The following is a 19,988-nucleotide window of genomic DNA, read 5'->3' on the forward strand; positions in this document are numbered from 1 at the left end:
GATCTCTAATGTAAATTTATTACTCAGGGTGGAGTAAGTGAAGACTCCACCTGATATCAGTTAAGATGAATGAACCTACCAAAATGCCCAAAGATTAACATCAGCTTTACACAACGAGGAAACAGTTGCAGGTGACTACCTTGTGATCTACACTACAAAAGGACTTAGTCACGGCAAGAGATGTGGGAGAGAATTGAGGATTTCACTGAACTATGCAATCTTAACAGACAGTTAAGTTGCTGAATTTATATGAGAGAGTGTTTGGCTGGTCTCTTTCTCGTTGTACAGATCCCTCTTGCAGTCGCATTCTGAGTTCTCCCCAAAACCTTTACTTTGTTATATTTTTGACTACTTGCAAAAGATTCAAAAACCAATATGTTCAGCCTCTGGTCCCCTTCTTCAAACTTACTGCATATCCAAATCCCATTGTAAGGACACCTTGGGATGTTTCACTAAGGAAAGAATTCTACTTCATAATCTTGGAAGAAATCAGATGTAATAGTAGTGAAACATGAGGGTTAGCTTGTGCTGTCTTTTCTTTTGTTCAGAATTCCCATCCACTGCTATCTTCAGGATCCCCACTGATCACTTCATATGTTGTCTGGGTCTTCAATGGATATCATTCTCATTCATCCATCTTCTCTGGCCTTTGAGTAAAATAGTACTAGAGGTTGGGACAGCTATGTAGCAGCTCCTTCCCTTCTATCAGTCTTAACATGTATAACAGAAGCTTTGGTCTCTGTCTTCACCTTTGATCTTTATTCAGGGCATTTCTTTCTCTGCAAAGTCCTTAGCTGCCTCTTCTGATGCATAACAGCATTACCTGGACTTTGCCCACTAGACTCAGTGCTGTTGGAAAAGTTTCTCCTCCAAAATGTTCTGTACTAGATGTTATTGTGTTAATGATGCATTCAATTGTTGTCCCAAGCAGCTTAACTGACTTGATTAACAATAGACACTACAGATAATATATAAATGGCAACACAGTTAATGTTTTGTGAATATTGGTGCATAATGGCAGTTTTCCATAAGTGGACGTATCTTTTCTACCAGTGCTTGATTTTGAGTAGGGTTTTTTTTGTAGCCAAGAACCAATAGCATTTAGTGGCATTAATCCATCCCTCTCTATACACAATGTGTAGTGAGATTTGTAAGAGGTGATCTCCAGTCCTGAAGAAGGGTTCCACTCAAAACATCGACTTCAACACCTCCTGATGCTGTCTGACTTGCTGTGTTCTTCCAACCTCCTTCCTATCTACTTTGGATTCCAGCATCTGCAGTTTTTTTTGTCTCTAACCATGAAGGATGAATGACATTTTCCCACAAGCAGACAGTCTTCATATCTTACATACTTGCATATGTCATCAGAAATCTATTGACTGGACCATTTCAACTGAGATTGAACTTCGCTTTCCTTTGCTAGAACCAATTAATTTGTAATGATTGTCCTGGAAAATAAAATAACTTTTGTCTTTCTTACGACCAACTTTCTTCTTTTGAGTTGACACATCCATCATCAGGCATCATAGCACAATAATGCAGACAGTGAATAAACTTTTATCACCTCAGAACTTTCTGCTTTCCACCCTGTGGTGTTGGATGGCCACACAGTGTTACAATTTTCTGAAAGGCAACCGATTAGGAAGCTGTCTCTGGACTTACCATCAGTGACAATTCATAAAACAGAAGGCCCAGTCAGAGGATCCAAAACTGAAGACAGATTGCAGTCCCTCAGGAGAGATGAGCATTGCTGATGCAAGTACGGGAAAGCAAAACAACTCAAGATGGAGACCTCTCTGAAAACGTCTGCAAATTTTTAAAAATGTTTAGCTACAGCTGTCAGGCCAGCACTGTAGAGGGGAATCGAAGCACAGGACTGACAATTATCACAGCTGTAGCCTTCATTTATCCCTGTGGCTTCATGAAGAAGATTGAGAGGAGACATTGATTGACCACCACCCCCCCAATCTACTGCTGAAATGCCACCTTCAGGTAACTATTGAACTTCAGACAAAAAATTGCTTCGAGTCAAAAATATGAGTAGCTGTCCCTTGTCTGGTTTCCTAGTTTCCTCCCAGTTCCGTTTCCTAACCCATCTCCACAGGGCCAGGAATATTCTCCCCAGTGGATTCCATTTTTCTATATTGTAATGGTGTGCAGATATGAAGGGTGCTGTAAACATGCGAAGGTTTTTGCTTTCTTAACAAATCAGTGCATAGAACACTTGCTTTGCCATTCATCACGATCATGGCTGATCAACCAACTCAATAGCCTAATCCTGCTTTTCCCCATAACCTTTGATCCTATTTGCCTCAAGTGCTACATCTAGCCACCTCTTAGATACATTTAATGTTTTGGCATCAACTACTTCCTGTAGTAATGAATTACAGGCTAACCATTCTTTGGGTGAAGAAATGTCTCTTCATCTCCGCACTAAAGGGTCTACCCTCAAATTCTCAGACTGTGATCCCTGGTTCTGGACACACCCACCATGGGGAATATCCTCTCTGCATGTATCCTGTCTCGTCCTGTTATAAAACTGCACACAATATTCTAGGTGTGGGGGCCTCACTAAGGCCCTGCATAACTGCAACAACACAGCCCTGCTCCTGTTAATGAAACCTCTCGCAATAAAGGCCAACATACCATTTGCCTTCTTTAAACCTACTGTACCTGCATACCTACCTTCAGCGACTGGTGCACAAGGACTCCCAGGTCCCACAGCACACTTCCCTGTCCAAATTTACAAGTAGTAATCTATCTTCTTGTTTTTACTTCTAAAGTGAATAACCTCAGATTTATCCACATTATACTGCATCTGACATTAATTTGCCCACTCACTAAACCTGTCCAGATCATGTTGAAGGATCTCTGTAACTTCATTACCGTTCATCCTCCCACCCAACTTGGTATCATCTGCAAAATTTGAGATGTTACATTTTGTTCCCGCATCTAAATCATTAATATATATTGTGAATAGTTGATGTCCCAGCACCGATCCCTGTGGCATCCCAATAGTAACTGCCTGCCAATTTGAAAAGCACCTATTAATTCCTACCTTATTTTAACTAACCAGGAGCAATGCTACATGGAATTTATCTATGTTGAATAACAAAAATTTGTTTCAAAATCCATGACGTTACTCTAAATACTTACGTGCGCCTTCACTGATTATATTCTGTGATTACATTTTCCATTTGCAGTAAAAATGCTAAAAATACGATATTTTGAGTTGGTGATTTGAAGTAAGGAAAATTCAAGAAATAGAGAGTTAGCAAGTATATGAGTCTTTTCAAAAATTGAATTAATATAATAAATAGAGGTATTTTCAGCAGTGAAATGGCAATTGTTTTGTATGTAACGTGTAAATTTCCATCCGCAGGAAAAATCAATTTACTTCAGAGTAACTTATCTGTTTAGTTTTACAGACCTAGGATAATTATTCCCTAAATCAACCTGCCTTCCCTTCATCATTAGCATTATTAATACTTTTGCACTATGTATTTCTGACCCTTTACTTATAGCCCCTGGCTGGAATAATGTTAATTGCCTTTGTTTATCATTTTTATAACATTTCAAAATATCCTTAGATTCTGGGAAGGTCCCAGGATGTTGGAAAAGAGCAATGTAGCACCCTTACTCATGAAAGGCAGGAGGCAGAAAACAGAAAGCCACAAGCCAGTTATCTTAAAGTCTGATATAGGAAAAATGCTAGAATCCATTACTAAGGACAGTCCTTAGAAAACCACTATGTAATCAGACAAAGCCAACATGACATCCTGGAAGAGAAATAATATTTAACTAATGTACAGAGGAACCTCGATTATCCAGCTTTCGATTATCCGAATGTTAGATTCTCTGACAAGATCGGAAGGTTCCAGTTGTTACGACATGGGTAAACCCTACTGCTTAATTTAAATCAGCAACACAGAAACGATTTACCCTGTGCAGTAATCTATGAAAATCTGAGAGGCAAAGAACTATTTAAAGTAAAAATTAACAACTTTGTTTCTTAAAATATAACAGAAAATAATTAACTAACAACTATTTACAACTCCTTCCCTTCTATAATACAAGTTCAATAAAACCCCTGATTAAGATTTACCAAAAGTCAAATTTCAAAACCAAACAGCTGTTGAATCTTCCCTTTGTAGATTTATTCTCCAGGTCGGTGTCGATATTTTTTCTCTGTGCAAACTCATTCTCTAGACAGGTACCTCTCAAGAGAGTTCTCCCTAGCAGCCTACACTTGTTGGTCTTTTGGCAGTTCTCTCTCAACTGTTCAATTTTTCCTGGTCTTATACCCCCAAAACATCGGTTTGTGTCATTTGCTTTTAATATTGTCAATATACTAAATTCAAACTTGATTGGAGTTTGGTTTTTTTGGGGGGTATAATTTAAACTGATTGGCCTAATTCAAATTTGTTTTTTGTCTCCAGGCAACCACCTACCTTAGCTGCTGGGCCGCATGTTACATTGTGTCTTATTCAGAACACTTGGTACTGTCAGATAGTTCCACTAGTTTTTAACTCTCTTAAAGGTACACTACACTCACATCTTCGTAACACAGATGCTTAGTTAAACTGTGTTATCCGACATTCGATTATCTGAATATTCAATTATCCGACAAAATACTCCCCGCCCGTTTCATTCAGATAATCCTCTGTATTTGAATTCTTGGTGAAGTAACCTGAGGAAAGTCTGCAGAAATGTCCTAGGCTGAGATGAATGATCTTCAATAACCATAAAATATTCCTTTGTGCCAGGTTTTTTACCCTGATTCATATTGACTCTAATTTTGCAAGGATTCTTTGGTGCCACGCTTAGTTAAATGTGGCCATGTTTGAACCAAGGTTGTAATGAAGTCAGAAGCTGTAACCATGACAGAACCCAAACTGAACATCTGTGAACAGGCTATCAGAAAGCAAGTGCTCTTGATGGCACTGTTGATAATACTTTCCATTATATTACTGATGATTAAGAGTAGACTAGCAGGGCTGTATTTGCCTGGGTTGGATTTGCCCTACATTTGTGTACAGTACATACCTGGGCAATTTTCCACATTGTATGGTAGTGTTGGAGTTGTACTGGCTCAGTTAGAGTCATGGCAAATTCTTGAGCACACATCTTCAGTACTACTGCTGGAATCTTGTCAGCCTTTGCAATATCCAGTGCCTACAACCATTTCTTCCTATAAGTGAAATGGAGCGGAGTGAACTGAATTGTCTGAAGACTGTCATCTATGATGTTGGAAATGCATGGAGGAGGCTCCTAATATTCCTATCAAGCTTTGTGGGTAAGGCAAATAGTACAAAAGAGTTGTCTATATACAATGTCTTACTCAATCATTGGATGTGCCAAAGGGCTAAGAAGCCAATTAAGTGCTTTTAAAATGCAGCCCTTGTGAAAAAGAAGTGTCCCACCCTTGGCCAGCAGCTCTTGTATCTCAGCAATGTTAGAATTCAGTAATGGGAGCTGCCAACTTGGATGGAAAAATATCCTTTCCATTTTCATCTTCCTGCCACAGCCCAGTATATTATGGCAGTTGAGGCAAATTGTGGGCCTTACGTTGGCAATGATCTATCACTTTCTGATCAAAATGGACCTAAGGATGCCTTGCCCACTACACCCGTCCTCCACTCTCCCAGTAACTGTCACCCATAGTACTTGGGGAACCAGATTGATGTTGGGGGGAAAGACAGTGAGCCAGTCACATCCGATATTTTTATATTGCAAAACGTTAGTATGTAGTTACAGAAGTTATAGGAAATCTAATAAAATGTTACCATTTATTGAGTGGAAATTTAAAACAATTTTGCTTCAGGGGACTGATGAGACCCATATTCAGAGAAGTGTGCACAGTATTGCTCACCTTTTTTAAGAAATGAAGTAATCAGTGGAAACAGTTCAGAGAACGCTTATGAGATTATTGTCTTGAATGGGGTGGGGGAAGGAAAAGTTGGAGAGGCTAGGCTTGTATACACTGGTGTGCAGAAAGCTACAAGGCAAGGTGATTGAAACATTAAATCCTGAGGGGTCTTAACAGAACGATGTGGAGAGGATGTTTCCTCGGATCTAGAACTGAGGGACCCTATTACAAATCAGGGTAGCCCATTTAAACACGAGGTGAATTTTTTGTTCTGAGAGACACGTGTCTTTGAAATTCTCTTGAAGAGGTAGTAAAAGCAAAATCCTTGAATGTTTTTTAAAGCAGAAATGGATATATTCTTGGCAAGTAAGGGCATGTGAAGATTATGTAGATAGGAATGCAGATTTGAGGTTCTAGTCAGATCAGCTATAACATTATTGAACATAAGAGCAGGTACAGATCTACTCTTGCTTCTTGTTCATATTTGTCTCCATCCACCATCACCACACTACCACCCCTCCACTCCCCACCTCCACATAAAATAAGACCATAAAATCCATCTCATGGAGTGTGAATTGAACCCATAATATGCTGATTCAGAAATGAGTGTTATCAACTAATCCACATGCATGTGCAAGTGTTATGCAAGGGAATGGTGTTAGAAGGCAGATTATCTCAACTGTGTTGTAGAATTATTAGTTCAGCATTTTTCCCCTTTATTTGGGAAGTGATTACTATTGTTGTGGTTCTGTTCTCCGAGCTGGGAATTTGTGTTGCAGACGTTTCGTCCCCTGTCTAGGTGACATCCTCAGTGTTTGGGAGCCTCCTGTGAAGCGCTTCTGTGTTGTTTCCTCCGGCATTTATAGTGGTTTGTCTCTGCCGCTTCCGGTTGTTAGTTCTAGCTGTCCGTTGCAGTGGCTGGTATATTGGGTCCAGATCAATGTGTTTGTTGATACTCACCAGGACAAAGGACCCGATACCCAGCATGAGCAAAACCAACATAGTGTACAAATTCCCATGCAAGGACTGCACAAAACACTACATAGGACAAACAGGAAGACAGCTAACGATACATATCCATGAACACCAACTAGCCACAAAACGACACGACCAGCTATCCTTAGTAGCCACACACGCAGATGACAGGCAACATGAGTTCGACTGGGACAACACTACTATTATAGGACAAGCCAAACTGAGAACAGCCAGGGAATTCCTAGAGGCATGGCACTCATCCACAGATTCTATCAACAAACACATTGATCTGGACCCAATATACCGGCCAGTGCAGCGGACAGCTGGAACTAACAACTGGAAGCGGCAGAGACAAACCACTATAAATGCCGGAGGAAACAACACAGAAGCGCTTCACAGGACGCTCCCAAACACTGAGGATGTCACCTAGACAGGGGACAAAACGTCTGCAACACAAATTCCCAGCTCGGCGAACAGAACCACAACAACGAGCACCCGAGCTACAAATCTTCTCACAAACTTTGAAGTGATTACTATGGCACAATTAAAATCAGTAATCTCATGGTTACATTAACAATGCAATGTTGTGAATATCTGGATGTGCTCTTGAAAATGACTTTGATTCAATAGTTATCCTTAACAAAAGCCTGCTGTCACTGCTGTAACCCATACTGGGAAATCTTTATTGCAGAGAGTTTGCCAAAGAGAGAGAGAGGGTGGAAAATAGACGTGCATTCTTAAAACTGAGGAGACAGCAGCAAATTGAGAGAGAGCTGAATGGTTATCTGGAGTGGATTTGTAAAGCAGGTAAGTGTGGGACTTGAACAAGCCAACAAAACTGAGCTGGAGTTTAGCAAAAGATAAATCGTCTTGTAACCTAATCATACAGGGTATATTGGTGCCTTTGACAAGATATGGAGATAAATAAAAAAGGTGTTCAGTCAATTTGAAAATTTAAGTCTATTTAAAGTAATGGGAGCCTTTATTTTTTAAATAGAGGCAGCAAATACAAAGGTATGGACATTTTGCTAAACAGTTATCAAATACTTATTAGGCCCCAGTTAGAATTGTGCCAATTCTGGCATGACATTTTTGGAAAGATATCAAACAAATTGGGATTGGATGCAGAAGAGATGCACCCAAAAATGGTAACAGGATGAATGACTAGAGCAGCCGAGATTGTTCTACTTAGAGTTGTTACAACGCAGAAGTCAAACCCCTCTGCTAATTATACTAAAACACACAGAAAAGATCGCCTCGCCTCGTAATCTGTTAAAAATGTGTGAATGAAAGAAGATCCCTGATTTCCACTGTATAAATATAAAGTAACTATTTATTTATTTAACCCTAACAGTGAACACTAACCAAAACTATTAACAATCAGAACACTCTTTCCCCTAACTATCCACTTATCCTTTCGCTAACCGTAATTCCATTAATGTGTTGTTCTAATATCACAATTATTAAATATTACATTAACATAATTTCTCAAAGTCCATACAGTCTCTTGTGCTGTCTTCCTTCCGGTCCTACTTCCAGTCATCCGATTCTCCTGTCTTCTTCTTGGGTTGTCCTTTTACTTTTTACTGCTTTTACATGAAAAGGTACCTTTAGATAGTGCCTTCTGAGATTTCTTTGAGATCAAGATGTTTATTTCCTCAATGGCCTCTGCTCTCCACATCTACAGCAGTTGCTCTGACCAGTTTTCAAAAATACCCTCGTATTATATAGCCCCTAACATCATACCCTCTGATTGGTCTGAAGTTGTCAATACAATAAATTCAAACTCAATTGGGTTTTGGTACCCTGAGAATAATTTACGTAATTGGTTAAATTTAAATTGTTGCTGAAACAGCAGGCAAAATGCAGGTATCCATTTAACAGCCAATTGTCACATGTACCTGTTTTGGAACAGCCCAACTCTTAGCTGTTCTGTATACTGGCAGCTGTGGTTGTACTTTAAATTTAGAAAATACTTTCTATCTTAAAGTGACCATACAATCTTTCGACTTCACAATAAAGTGGAGAAAGTCAAGGGAAATTTAACAGATGTGCTCAATGTTATGAAGCATTTTGGATGTACAAAGAAGGACAGAAATGTTTCTATTGGCTAGAGGAGCAGCAAATGAAACATAATTAGCAAAAGAACCAGAGGCGAGTTAAGATTTTATTTTGCAGTAGAACATTATGATCTGGAATTTACTGTTTGAAAAAGTATAAGGCACAATTTCAGTATTCATTTTCAAAAGCAAATTGGATAGATATGGGAAAAGAATTAAATTGCAAGAGAATGGTGGAATAAAGCTAGGTAGAATTAATTGAAAAGCTCTTTCAAAGAGCCAACAAAGAAATGATGGGCTGACTGGCCTTCTTCTATACTTTAAAATACCTAATCATCTGGAATTTTTTTCAGTCGTCAACATCGCCATAGTAAAGTGGACAGTGTATCTTGTTTTATTAAGCATATAAAGTTACAAGTTATTCTATAATAGCTTCAGAAGCTATAGAACTTTGTGAGAGAGAGAAAAATAGAGATATCGTCTGACAAATCACATGATGGTTCAGACATCATAAATGTGCACCCTATGCCCCAAAATCCAAGACATGATGAACGGAAATTGGAATTAATTTATTTCAAAATCGGAAACTTCATGCTGATTCATAGCTTTAAACATTATAAAGAGAATTAACAAAGTTGGTGGAAGTGCAGTCTTCACCATGATCAAGGGTTGTGAAATATCAGCCTGCTGTTAAAATAGACAAGGTGATAAGAAGGAAGTCTAACAGTTTCCAGCCGAGTATAGGACATTTGTAGCACAAACAAAAGATACTTGAAATGCTTAGAAAATCAGGTAGGATCTATGGGAAGGGAAAGAGACTTAATGTTAGATTTAGAGATTGAGATGAGATCAACCATGATCGTATTAAATGGCAGAGCAGGCTTAAGGGATTGAAATGCCTACTCCTGCTCTTAGTGCTTATGTTCTTACGTTTATTAAATAAGTTACAAGGAAGAGTTTGCACTAATTCACGCAGAGTGCTGGTCACTGATCTAACATCTACCTAGGTCAGTTGGTATGGTCCTGACCAACATTTAACAACAGCCAGGTTCAGCTTTTATTAGCTGAGTGTATTTTGGTTGGGCAGAGTCTGAGAAAAGTCCAAATTATTTTATTGATTTAAATGTAGCATTTAGCTTATGCAGTTGGGGCTAATCTGTGTGTGGGAAGGGTGAATCTCATTTTTATTTTGGTGGTTCCACCTCAGCAGTAGCTGATTGAAATTACTGAGCCCGACAACTTTATAGCTTGACATATTTGGTAATTGGCCCGGGGAGAAGAAAATTGAACATAATGTGTTCAATAGCAACTCTTCATGTTAAACTTTCTGGAACTTTAATAAATCTTTTCAGGAAATCAATTTTATGTGTATATAAGGCAAATATGTATGTTTTGAGAAATAATTTGCACTGCTAATTAATTGCAGAGCCTTTCATCATATTTCTACCATTTCTTTCTTGTTTTTTGACTATTCATTTCATGCAGAAGAGGTGATACTGGCAGAGGAGGAGACTGACACTGAGGAAAAATCACCCTTTGATGGTAATACGTTCAGTATTATATCAATAATGTGAGCAATGTGCTGATAATCAAGCTCCACTACTCCATCAGTCACATAAAGTTGTTGATTCAATTACCAAAATGATCAATTGCTTTTCTTTTATACTACTAAAACAAACTCATTCTTAAAGCAAGTGGCAAAGTATAATTCAGGGCTAAAATTATATCCCCGAATCCCATACATAGGTACATTCCCATAACATAAAGACAAGTCGGTGCAAGATGATGTTTATTGAAATAAAGAGAAAGGATGTAAACAATTCCTTTGGGCCAAAGGTCAAGAAACAAAGGATAATCAAGGTGGTGACTTCTCATGTCCACTGGATTTCTTGTTGGTGGAACAGAATTGCTGACATTAATGGTAGATGTTCCCTGCTGATTCCACCCAATTAAGATTTGAGTATTTGGGTTTGGTCACAGTCTTCTTTTGGTTTTTACCAGAAAGACATAAACACTAGTATTTGGAAACTGTTAGGTTCTCAAGAACTTGTACTGAGAAATGGACTTCAGGACAGTGTCTCACAGCTTCTGGACATCTTCTTTGCTGACTCCTGGGTCTGTAAAACAGAATTTAAATCCACAAATCCACAAAGTGGGCAACCATTAACATAGAGGCTCCCTATTTCTTTCAAAGCCAGGTTTTCCAATAATTAAAGCAAACAACGCATCTCTTATCTCTTTAAAAGCTTTTCTTGCCTTTTCTCCAACTTCACTTGATTTCCAGTAAATAAGTAAACTACAGCTCAGGTTAAACTATTAGATTAATTTCCAAGAAATCAGATAGAATTTCCCTTTTCTTCCAAGATCTGTCCAAAATGTTCTGTTTATCATCCTACCTCAGCTGATGAATTTGTTCTCCTCTATGTTGAACAACATTTAGAGGAAGCAAAGGATGGTAAGGGCAGAGAATGTACTGTGGGTGGGGGATTTCAATGTCCACCACCACCAGTGGCTCAACAGCAGTACAGATCGAACTGATTAGTTCCTAAAGGGCATAGCTGCTAGGCTGGGTCCACAGCAAGTGGTGAGGGAGCCAACAAGCAGGAAAAATATATTTGGCCTCATCCTTACCAATCCTCCAGCTGCATCTGTCCATGACAGTATCGGTAAGAGTGACCACCGTATAGTACTTGTGAAGATGAGGTCCACTCTCCACATTGAGAATACCTTCCATCGTGTTGTGTGGCACTATCACAATACTAAATAGGACAGACTTCAATCAGATCTAGCAACTCAGGACTGGGCATCCATGAGGCACTGTGGGCCATCAACAACAGCAGATTTGTACTTCAGCATAATCTGTAATCTCAAGGCCCGGCATATCCCCATTTAACCATTACCATCAAGCCAAGGGATCAACCCTGGTTCAATGGACAGTGCGGGAGGGCATTCCAGGAGCAGCACCAGGCATATCTGAAAATGAGGTATCAACCTGATGAAGCCACCAAACAGGACTACTTGCATGCCAAACAGCAATAGCAGCAAGTCATTGACAGAGCTAAGTGATCCCACAACCAACAGATCAGATCTAAACTGTGCAGTCCTAACACATTCAGTCGTGAGTGGTGGTGGATGATTAAGTAACTCACTAGAGGAGGAAGCTCCACAAATATCCCCATCCTCGATGGTGGAAGAGCCCAAACACAATCCGTGCAAGAGGTAAGGCTGAAGCTTTCTCAGTAATCTTCAGCTAGTGTATGATCCATCTCGACCTCCTCCAGTGATTCCCAGCATAACAGATACCAATCTTCAGCCAATTCGATTCACCCCATGTGATATCAAGAAACAGTTGGAGGCACTGGATATTGCAAATTCTATGGGCCCTGACAACATTCCAGCAAGAGTACTAAAGACTTGTCCTCCAGAACCTGCCGCTCCCCTAGGCGAGCTGTTCCACTACAGTTACAACACTGTTTTCTGTCTAACAATGTGGAAAATTACCAAGCTATGTGCTGTACATAAAAAGCAGGACAAATCCAACCTGGCCAACTACCACTCCGTCAGTCTACTCTCCATCATCAGTAAAGTGATAGCAGGAGTCATCAACAGTGCTATCAAGCAGCACCTACTCAGCAAAAACCTGCTGAGTGACTCCCAGTTTGGGTTCTGCCAGGACCACTCAACTCCTGACCTCATTACCGCCTTGGTTCAAACATGGGAAAAGAGCTGAATTCCAGAGGGGAGGTGAGAGTGATAGCCCTTGACATCAAGGCTGAATTCGACCAAGTGTGGCATCAAGGAGTCCTGGCAAAACTGGCATTAGTGGGTATTGAGGGAAACTCTCTGTGGTGATTGGAGTCAATCCTGACACAAAGGAAGATGTTTGTGATTTTTGGAGGTCAGTCATCTTAGCTCCAGAACATCTCTGCAGGAGTCCCTCCAGGTAGTGTCCTAGGCCTAACCATCTTCAGCTGCTTCACCAATGATCTTCCCTCTGTCATATGGTCAGAAGTGGGGATGGTCACCAATGATTGCACAATGTTCAGCACCATTTGCAACTCCTCAGATACTGATGCAGTCCATGTTCAAATGCAACAACATCTGGACAATATCCAGGCTTGAGCTGACAAGTGGCAAGTAACAATTGCCAGGCTATGACCATCCTAATAAGAGAAAGTCTAACCACAGGCCCTGTACTTTCAATGGTATTACCATCACTAAATCCCCCAGTATCAACATCCTGGGGATTACCATTGACCAGAAACTTAATTGGACTCACCATACAAACACAGTGGCTACAAGAGCAGGTCAGAGGCTAGGAATATTGTGGCAAGTATCTTACCTCCTGACTCCCCAGAGTCTGTCCACTATCTACAAGGCACAAGTCAGCAGCATGATGTAATGGAATACTCCCCACTTGCCTGAATGAGGGCATCCCCAACAACTCTCAAGAAGCTCAACACCATCCAGGACAAAGCAGCCCGCTGATTGGCACTACATCCATAAGCAACTACTCCCTCCAACACCAGCACTCAGTAGCAGCAGTGTGTACTATCTAAAATATGCACTGCAGAAATGCACTAAAGATCCTCAAACACCTCAGCATCTTCCAAACCCATGAGCACTTGTATCTAGAATGACAAGGGCAGCAGGTATATGGGGACACCACCATCTTCAAGTTCCCCTCCAAAACATTCAGCATCCAGACTTGGAAATATTTCGCCGTTCCTTCACTGTCGCTGGGTCAAAATCTTGGAATTCCCTCCCTAAGGGCATTGTGGGTCAATCCACAGCAGGTGGACTGCAGTGGTTCAAGAGGCAGCTCACCCTGACCTTCTCAAGATAATTAGGGGTGGACAATAAATGCTGGCCAGCCAGTGATGCCCACATCCCACAAATTAATAAAAAAAACTACCAATATGTATACCCAATCCAGTGAAACTGTATGGATAGAATTCAGAAATAAGAAGGAAACGATCACCTTGATGGAATTGTACTATAGGCCCCCAATAGTCAGATGGAAGTTGAGGAACAAATATGTAGAGAGATGTCAGATATATGTAAGAAAATAGTGTAATAGAGGGGGATTATAGCTTTCCAAACACAGACTGTCATAGTGTTAGGGGCTTGGATGGTGAAGAATTTGTTAAGTGTATTCAAGTAGTTGTGATGTTGGGGATGGCACCAAATAGGAAATTAGAGATGCATCAGAAAGGATCCAGCAGTTATTATGGGTGACTTCAATCTTCATATTGACTGGACCAACCAAAGTTGTAGCAATGTGATAGAGGAGGATTTCCTGGAATGTATGATGGATGACTTCTTTGAACCAACCAGAGAGCAGGTCTTCCTTGACTGGGTATTGTGTAATGAGAGAGGATTAATTAGTAACCTTGTGGTGTGAGCTACTTGGGGGAAGAGTGACCATAATGTAGAATTCTTCATTAAGATGGCGAGATGCTCCAAAGTGAATCCAACTGTAGCTCCAGAGCCATCAAGCAGTCAGGCAGGAGCTGCAGTTGGACACACTTCCGGCATGTGAAAGAGTCAGGGACATCAGAAGGGTCCCTGAATTCCCACATTGCACAGGAAGAGCATGACACCGATCTTGGATCTCCTGCCATGACTTAACCCTTAAGTTAACAACAATATCAGTAGACTTGTAAGTCTGACATCAGTGGTGGGTAGATTGTTGGAGGTGTTTCTGAGAGATAGGATTTACATGCATTTTGGGAGACAAGGACTGATTAGAGATAATCAGCGTAGCTTTGGGTGTGGGAAATCATGTCTCACAAACTTGATTGCGTTTTTGAAGATATAACCAAAAGGATTAAGGGCATATCAGTAGACATTGTCTATATGGAGACAAAAATAGAAATTGCTAGAAAAGCTCAGCAGGTCTGGCAGCATCAGTGGAATCAGAGTTAGCGTTTTGAGTCAAGTGACCCTTTCTCAGAAGCATCAACCCAAAATGTTAGCTCTAATTTCTGTCCAGAGATACTGCCAGATCTGCTGAACTTTACCAGCAATTTCCATTTTGCCTCTGATTTACAGCATCTACAACTCTTTTGGTTTTTATTGTGTATATGGACTTTAGTAAAGCCTTTGCCAAGGTTCTGCATGGCAGACTAATTAGTAAAGTTAGATCACATGGGATTCAGGGAGAGCTTTCCAATTGGATACAAAATTGGTTTGATGTTAGGAAATAGAGGGTGGTGGTGGAGAGTTGTTTTTTGGGCTGGAGGCCTGTGACCAGCAATGTTCTGTTAGGATCGGTGCAGGGTCCACTTTTGTTTGTCAGTTATATAAATGATTTGGTTGAAAGTTTAGGAGGCTTGGTTAGTAAGTTTGCAGATGACACAAAACTGGATGGCATAGTTGATCGTGAAGAAGGTTATCTAAGATTGCAACGGCATCTTGATCAATTGAGCTAAGGAGTGGTAGATGGAGTTTAATGTGGATATTGCATTTTGGTAAAACAAACAAAAGCAGGATTTATGCAGTTACAGAATCTCTACAGTCTGGAAGCAGTCCATTCAGCCCAACAAGTCCACACAAATCCTTCGATGAGCACCCTCCCACCTTAATCCTGTAACCCTGCATTTCTCATGGCTAACCCACGTAGCCTACAAATCCCTGCACACTATGGGGCTATTTAGCACAGCCAAACCACCTAACCTGCACAACTTTGAACTGTGGGAGGAAGCCCATGCAGACATGGGGAGAATGTGCAAATTCCATATAGACAGTCGCCCAAGGGTAGAATCGAACCCAGGTCCCTGTGAGATAGCAGTGCTAACGACTATGCCATTGTGCCAACCAGTTAATGGTATGGCCTAGGTAGTTTTGTCAAATAGAGAGGGCTTCAGGTACATCGTTCTTTGAAACTTGCGTCACAGATAGACAGGATGATGAAGAAGATGTTTAGTATGCTTGCCTGCATTGATTAGACCACTGAGTATAGGAGTTGGCTCATCATGTTGATGTTATGCAGGACATTGGTGAAGCCATGTTTGGAGTACCATATATAGTTCTCTTCGGCCTGCTATAGGAAGGCTATACAGTTCAGAAAAGATATACCAGGATGTTGTCAGGACCAGAAGGTTTGAGTTATAAGGGTAGGTTGGACATTTTTCACTGGAATGTAGGAGGTTGAGAGGTGATATTATAGAGGTTTTTTAAATCATGAGGGGCATGGATAGGGTGAATAGCAAAGACCTTTTCCCTTGGGGGGGGGGTGAGTTCAAAACTAGGGGCATATTTTTAGAGTGAGAGGAGAAAAATTTAAAAGGGATCTGAGGATTTACTTTTTCACACACAGGGTGGTTGGTATGTGAAATGAATGAACTGCCAAGGGAAAAGGTAGATGCAGGTACAATTACAATATTTAAAAGACATTTAGACAGGTCCATGAATTGGAAGGATTTAGAGGGATAGGGGGTAAATGCAGGCAAGTGGGACTAGTTTAGTTTAAGAAACATGATCTACATGGATGAGTTGGACCAAAGGGTCTGTTTCTATGTTATATGACTTTATGAAACACACAATCCATACAGAATACAAACTTAGGTTGGGGTTAGAACTGGGTGTCCTTAGGAGTTTGTTAATATTTACTTAATTCCCAATACTGAGCTATAATACCCAGGTGCTTTCTGGGAGAGTGCTAGTAATTTGCAGAAATTCTGGAAGTGGCAGTATTTGCAGTGAGCATCTGGGATTACACCAGTAATTTCAGGAATATCCTGACAATGCATCAATATATACAGTGAGTTCTGAGAGTGTGTCAGTTTTCACTGGGAGTGTGCTAATGAACAGTCTTCAGTACATGCTGTGAGACCTATCAGTGTTCATATGAGTTACTAGTGTCATGCAAACTTTACAAAAATATCCCATAATGAAAATTTGATACTCATTATTTTAAACAGCTTATTTCCTTCTTTTAAGATTGGGCTTTTGTTAGGAAGAACTAAGCCTCTCTATTCTATCTCATCCATTTTATTTCTCTTCACTTTTCCAATCTGTTCTTTCCAGCTATGAGAAGAGGAACAATAAAAAAGAGTAAAACTGATTTACTGAATCCCGAAGAGGGTGAAGATCATCTGGCAGACATTTCTTCTGTTGGTGAGTATTTTACATAGTACTGCTGTCAGCGCTAAATTAAACTAAAAATTGAGAGACACTGTAAAAAAAAAACTTTGGAGTTTCCCAAATGCAATGTAGAATTAAGTGGACTGGGGATGCACTGGTATCGTGGTATTTTTGCTGGACTAGTAATCAGAGACATTTGAAATGTTCTGGGGACATTGGTTCAAAACCCATCAAAGCAGATGGTCAAAAATTGAATTTGATAAAAATTGTGAATTAGAAATCAAATGATGACTGTGAAAGTTTTGCCAATTATTGTAAAAATCCATCTGGTTCACTAATGTCCTTTTTGGGAAGGAAAACAGCCATCTATAACCTTGTCTGGCCTATACGTGACTCCAGACTCTCAGCTGTCTTCTGAAATGACTTAGCAAGCTATTTATCAACCACTAAAAAGCCTCAAAAAAGGAATGAAATCAGATGGACTATTTGCCATTCTAAGAAGCAGCAGCAACAATATTATCAAAAATCAGCCCTTTCAACTCTGCAAAGTCCTTCTTACCAACATCTGGAGGCAAGTGCCAAAATTAGAAGAGCTATTTCACAGACTAGTCAATCAGCAGACTGACATAGTCATACACATGGAATCTTACACTACATGCAATGTCCCAGATAGTACCATCACCATCCCTTGGCATTTCCCGTCCCACTGGCATGAAAGACCTAACAGAGAAGCACCACAGTGATATACAATTGAGAGGGACTTGCCCTGGAATCCTCAATTCTCCTGCTCCTCGGATGCTGCCTGACCTGCTGTGCTTTTCCAGCATCGCACTCTTGATTCTAATCTGCAGCATCTGTAGTCCTCACTTCCACCTGGAATCCTCAAAATTGATTCTGGACACCATGAAGTTTCATCGTATCAGGTAAATCATGAGCAAAAAAGGACCCTGCTGATTACCTCACCTACCACCCCGACACCCCATCCCTCCCAACCCCTAATCAATTAATTCTTTCAGCTGATGAATCAGTGCTCCTCCACATTGAACACCACTTTAAGGACGCACTTAGGATAGCTAGGACACAGAACATATTCTAGGTATGGGACTTCAGTGTCCATCACTAAGAGTGTTGGCACTGACTGAGCTGGTTGAGTCCTAAAGAACTTAGCTGCTAGTTTGGGCCTACAGCAGGTGGTGAGAGGAAAACAAGCTTCATGTCATCCTCACGTCCATGACAGTACAACCATGCAATCCTTGTGAAAACAAAGTTCCATCTTCACATTGCAGATACTCTCAAACATTGTTGTGTGGCACTATCACTGTACTAAATGTATCTGTCCATGACAGTACAACCATGCAATCCTTGTGAAAACAAAGTTCCATCTTCACATTGCAGATACTCTCAAACATTGTTGTGTGGCACTATCACTGTACTAAATGGGATTGATTTCAAACAATCTAGCAACTCAAGACTGGACATCCATGAGCTGCTGTAGGCCAATAGCAGCAGCAGAATTCTACTCTAACACAACTTATAACCTCATGGCCTGGCATATTGCCCACTCTACCATGACCATTAATTCGGGAGATTGGCCCTGTTCAAAGAAAAGTGTAGAAGTGCATGCCAGGAGAAGCACCCGGCGTATCAAATGATGTAGTGTCCACCTTTGAATCTAAGAGCTAAGTGATTCCACAATGAACAGATCAGATTTAAGCACCACAAATCTGCCACATCCAATTGTGAATGATGTGGACAATCAAAGAATTCAGTGGGGAATGCACATCATCCCCAACTTCAAAAATAGTGAAAGTAGTACATTAGTGCAAAAGATAAAGCTGAAACATTTGCAATAGTCTCCATCCAGAAAATAAGAATGGATGATCTACCTTGGCCTTCACCAGAGATTCCCAGCATCACAGATGTCAATTTTCAGGCAATTTAGTTCATTCCACATGACATCAATAAGTTGCTAAAGGCAATGGATACCATAAAGGCTATGGGCCTTGACAACATTCCACCAATAATACTGATGACGTATTCTCAAAAACTCCAGAGATGAGGTGTGAGTGGTTGATCTTGACATCAAGTTCATATTTAAGCAAGTGTGCATCAAGCAGCCTCAGTGAAACTAGAGCCAACTGGAATCAGGGGGGAAACTCTATTGGTTGGAATCATACTTAGCACAAAGGAGGATGGTTGTAGTTGCTGGACATCAGTCATCTCAGATCCAGGGCATCACTGCCAGGGTTTTTTCAGGGTAGGTTCCAAGGTCCAAATATCTTCAGCTGTATCATCAATTACTTCTCTCAATTGTAAGGTCAAAAGTGGGATGTTTTCTGATGACTGCACAATGTTCACTATTCATGATTCCTGAGCTACTGAATCAGTCCATGTCCAAATGCAGCAATACTTGGACAAGCTGACTAGTGGCACTCATGCTACATAGTAGCATGGAAATAACTATCTCCAACAAGAAATCTAACCATCATTTCTTGACATTCAATGGCATGACCTTCACTGAAACCCCAACTGTCAACATCCTGCAGCCCAGAAACTGAACAGAACTAGTCAAATAAATAGCTGAAAATGTGTTGCTGGAAAAGCGCAGCAGGTCAGGCAGCATCCAGGGAACAGGAGAATCGACGTTTCGGGCATAAGCCTTTCTTCAGGAATGGTCAAATAAATACTATGGCTACAAGAACAGGTCAGTGACTAAGAACCTTGCAGTGAGTGACACATCTCCTGACTCAACAAAGCCTATCTGCATCTACAAGGCACAAATTAGAAGTGTGATAATACTCCCCAGTTGCTGAGATGAATACAGCTCCATAACACTCAAGAAGCTTGACACCTTCCATGTCAAAGTAGTATGTTTGATTGGCATCACATCTACAAGCATGCAGTCTCTCCACTATTGAGACTCAGAAACAGCATTATGTACTGTCTACAAGATGCACAAGGGAAATTCACCAAGGATCCTTAAACAGCACATTCCA

At 40.5% G+C, this 19,988-nt stretch overlaps 1 protein-coding gene across 15 annotated transcripts in view; it reads left to right on the plus strand.

The window, feature by feature from the left end:
- LOC122552384 (voltage-dependent P/Q-type calcium channel subunit alpha-1A-like) overlaps nt 1–19,988 on the plus strand; it is a 662,051-nt gene that overhangs the window by 394,092 nt on the left and 247,971 nt on the right. For all 15 annotated transcript variants that reach the window (XM_087983287.1, XM_087983286.1, XM_087983285.1 and 12 more), the window contains 3 exons: nt 7,536–7,651; nt 10,390–10,446; nt 16,936–17,025. In XM_087983287.1, coding sequence (XP_087839413.1) covers nt 7,536–7,651; nt 10,390–10,446; nt 16,936–17,025 — 263 coding nt within the window. The remainder of the gene's footprint in view (nt 1–7,535; nt 7,652–10,389; nt 10,447–16,935; nt 17,026–19,988) is intronic.

Source organism: Chiloscyllium plagiosum, unplaced genomic scaffold, assembly GCF_037043375.1.
Source record: "Chiloscyllium plagiosum isolate Xiang-an unplaced genomic scaffold, Cpla_swu_hap1 HiC_scaffold_45, whole genome shotgun sequence".
Taxonomy (NCBI): domain Eukaryota; kingdom Metazoa; phylum Chordata; class Chondrichthyes; order Orectolobiformes; family Hemiscylliidae; genus Chiloscyllium; species Chiloscyllium plagiosum.